At 53.4% G+C, this 3,001-nt stretch overlaps 1 protein-coding gene across 1 annotated transcript; it reads left to right on the forward strand.

Annotated features, from left to right (window-relative positions):
• The first annotated feature begins 466 nt into the window (after positions 1-466).
• Positions 467-2,558, forward strand: LOC143024673 (uncharacterized). The gene has a single exon (XM_076183664.1). It carries the CDS (start codon positions 1,149-1,151, stop codon positions 2,556-2,558), a length of 1,410 nt encoding a protein of 469 aa, XP_076039779.1. The 5' UTR covers positions 467-1,148.
• The last annotated feature ends 443 nt before the right edge of the window (positions 2,559-3,001 follow it).

Genomic DNA, 3,001 nt, shown 5'->3' on the forward strand with positions numbered 1-3,001 from the left:
ACTGCTCCTTATATTGATATGCTAAAAATGTCCTTTAGCAATCAGATCGCATATCAGATAGCAATCCCACAATGTTTAAAACCTATAAAATTTTTATTTAAATCAAATAAATCTAATCTAAATAGATTTTCTATATTTTTAAAAAGATACAAAAGAAAAAGAAATCGCCAACCAATACAACAATAATACCTATTGAGTCCAGCTAAAATTGGCATTTCAAAGCATGACAGTGCCTAAAAAATAGTTTCTTATTTCACTATAAAAGTTTATATCAACTTATACTACATTGAATAAGTCAATAGTTGATATATTTGTCCTATATACAATGTTGGGTTTCTAGTTTTGATATATTTGTCCGATATAAAATGTTAGGTTACAAAGAAAGCAATGGCCTCCGCTAGCGGATCCAAGGAGGGCGCGCACGTCCTGTGTAATAGTAGTCATTGATATTGTTACGAAAGCGGCCCCTATTGCATCCTGTCGACATCGTGACATCGGAGATGACGCTTTCGTCGTGATCCTTGGCGCCAAAGGTGGACGCCACCTGGAAGCACGTGACGTCGAGCAGCGACTGTGATTGGTCGAGGCGTGCTTGGCGGGACTGCGTGGGCACGCTATCCCGGGGAGGAGAGAGACGAGCAGCACAGGTGACGGGAGAAGGCGTCGTGGTTCTCGCTCGGATTATTATTGCGTTTGTAAGCTGTAGCGAAGCTTCAAGTAGCCTTTCGAGGGTTGGCAAGTGACCCGAGGTGCCTCCTACAGCCCAGTATTCTGTTGTAGTGACTCTGTGTAAATAGAGGATATAAGTCTACTTTGCGTTTTCGTCGCCTGAGAACTCACCACGGGACGAGGTGGCGAGTGTGAGCGGGGCGAAGCTCGAAACATTACCGTCACGTCTCTTAAATGCAACGGACCTATGAATTGAAATCGGGTGACAAACCTCCAGTCTCTGGGGGGGGGTTTGTTACAGTGGTGTCAGAAGTGGGATCTGTAAGTGTAAGTGCATTTTAAGTGCGTCGCGGTGATCTATCGAGTGTGAGCGGGAAAAGCCGCGATCATTTTGTCGTGACAGGTGACAGGTCCAAAGTGTTGTGCCCAGGTAAGTGGTATTGTGGTCGTTTTCAGTGCCGTAGAGTTATTACACTAGCATGGCTGATACGGAAACCACACTAGCAGACGTTATAAGGGCTATGGCGGAGCAAGGAAGGACACAGCACGCTGAACTGCAAGCAATGGTGAACCATGCTTTATCGGAGCAAGGAAAAGCACAGCAAGCCGAAATTCAAGCTGTGGCGAACCGTGTTGACAGTGTGTTCAAACAGGTGTTTGGACTCGTTAAGGAGGAGTGCTCGCGGGTGAAAGGAGAAGTTTTAAAGGCAGTTTTCACCAAGGACGAGGTGAAGGGAGAGGTGGAAAAAGTGGCCAGTGACCTTAGGAGGTATGTGGATGAAGTTGTGGCAGCACAAGTGCCCCCTGCCCTCTTCCGGCATGAGGATACGCTGCCCCGGGAGAGTGAGCAAGCTAGCGAGGCGGAAGATAGTGACGAGGACGAAGCTAATAGTCGGCACGAAAGACTCAAGAGCCGTTCTCCCCCAGGTGCCCCGGCGAATGTTTTGTCGCCTCCGCCATCCCCGCCAGCCTCGGTAAAGTCGGGCCTCTCGGCTGCCAGCTCCACGTCACGGAGGCTAGGGAGTGGGACGAGGCGCCGCCCGCAGGAGTTCGACGGGACAGTGTCTTGGGAAGCGTACAAGACACAGTTCGAGCTCCTGGCTAGCGCCCACCAGTGGAGTCGACCTGAGATGGCCATGCAGCTTGTGTGGGCGCTCAAAGGCCCAGCGTTGGAAGTCCTGAACCAACTGCCAGCCACCCAGCGGAGCTCCTATAGTAAGGTGACGGCGACGTTGGAGAGGAGGTACGGGCATCAGCATCAAACTGAGGTGTTCAGGACAAGGTTCCGGGCCCGGGTAAGAGGCCCGGGAGAGACCCTGACACGCTTAGCGCAGGATTTGGAGGTATTGGTGCGCCGTGCGTACCCGGAGGCCAGTGAGGAGATGATCACCATTCTCTTGCGGGATCAGTTTGTTGACGCTATCGATAACCAGCAGCTGAGGATATACGTCCAGCAGGCGCACCCCAAGGACCTACAGGAGGCCCTGGCGAGGGGCCTGGAGATGGAGTCGTTTCTCCGGATTACGCGGGAGCGACCCAGCTGGAACAGTGACTCATACAAGGTGAGAGCAAAGAAGGGGAAAGTGGACAAATCCCCCTCTAGACCTGCATCACCCTCAGGTGAGTTCTGGGGTAAATGCTACTCTTGTGGGCAACAAGGGCATTCCAAAAAGTACTGCCCGCAGGGAACGCACGGCGGAAAGGCTGTCGGTGCTGGAGCAGGGCCGCATCGGTACAAACCCTGTTGCTGGAGTTGTGGTGAGGGGTATAAGACGGCAGGGTGTGCCATCGTCTCCGACAAGGATAGCAAGAAGGTAGCGGGAAACTGGGAGGGGCTGGCGGAAGGGGTCGAATACCAGCCGGAAGACGGGAGACCCCAGTCCGTTTAAGTTGCCGCGCCGAGGGCGCCCGGACAGTTCAGGTAGGCGGGCAAGTGGACGGTAAGTCTTGCTGCTTCACGGTGGACTCGGGCGCAGAACGCACCTTCGTGCAGGACGGCATGGTGGCAACTGGACGACCCCCGGTGGCCCAGCAACAGCTGTGTGGGATTACGGGGCACTGCACGCAGCTGAGGGGACCAGTGCATGCCAGGGTAACGGTTGGCAACACTGAGGAGCATCTTCCTGTTTTTGTAGCTGACGTCGGGGAGAACTTGCTCGGGCTAGACTACCTCCAGCAAAGCAGGGCGGTGCTGGATTTCGGGGAGATGACCATGTCGGTCGGAGGTGACGTGGTGCCGCTTAGGGAGGGCGCCGTTGACGCAGAGGAAGCCCACACTGTACCACCACCCGAAACCAGCCACCGTTGCCGTCTAAGTGAGGAGCAGGAAGGG

This window comes from Oratosquilla oratoria, chromosome 4 (genome assembly GCF_046742065.1).
Source record: "Oratosquilla oratoria isolate Oo_2021 chromosome 4, ASM4674206v1, whole genome shotgun sequence".
In the NCBI taxonomy this organism is placed as follows: Eukaryota; Metazoa; Arthropoda; class Malacostraca; order Stomatopoda; family Squillidae; genus Oratosquilla; species Oratosquilla oratoria.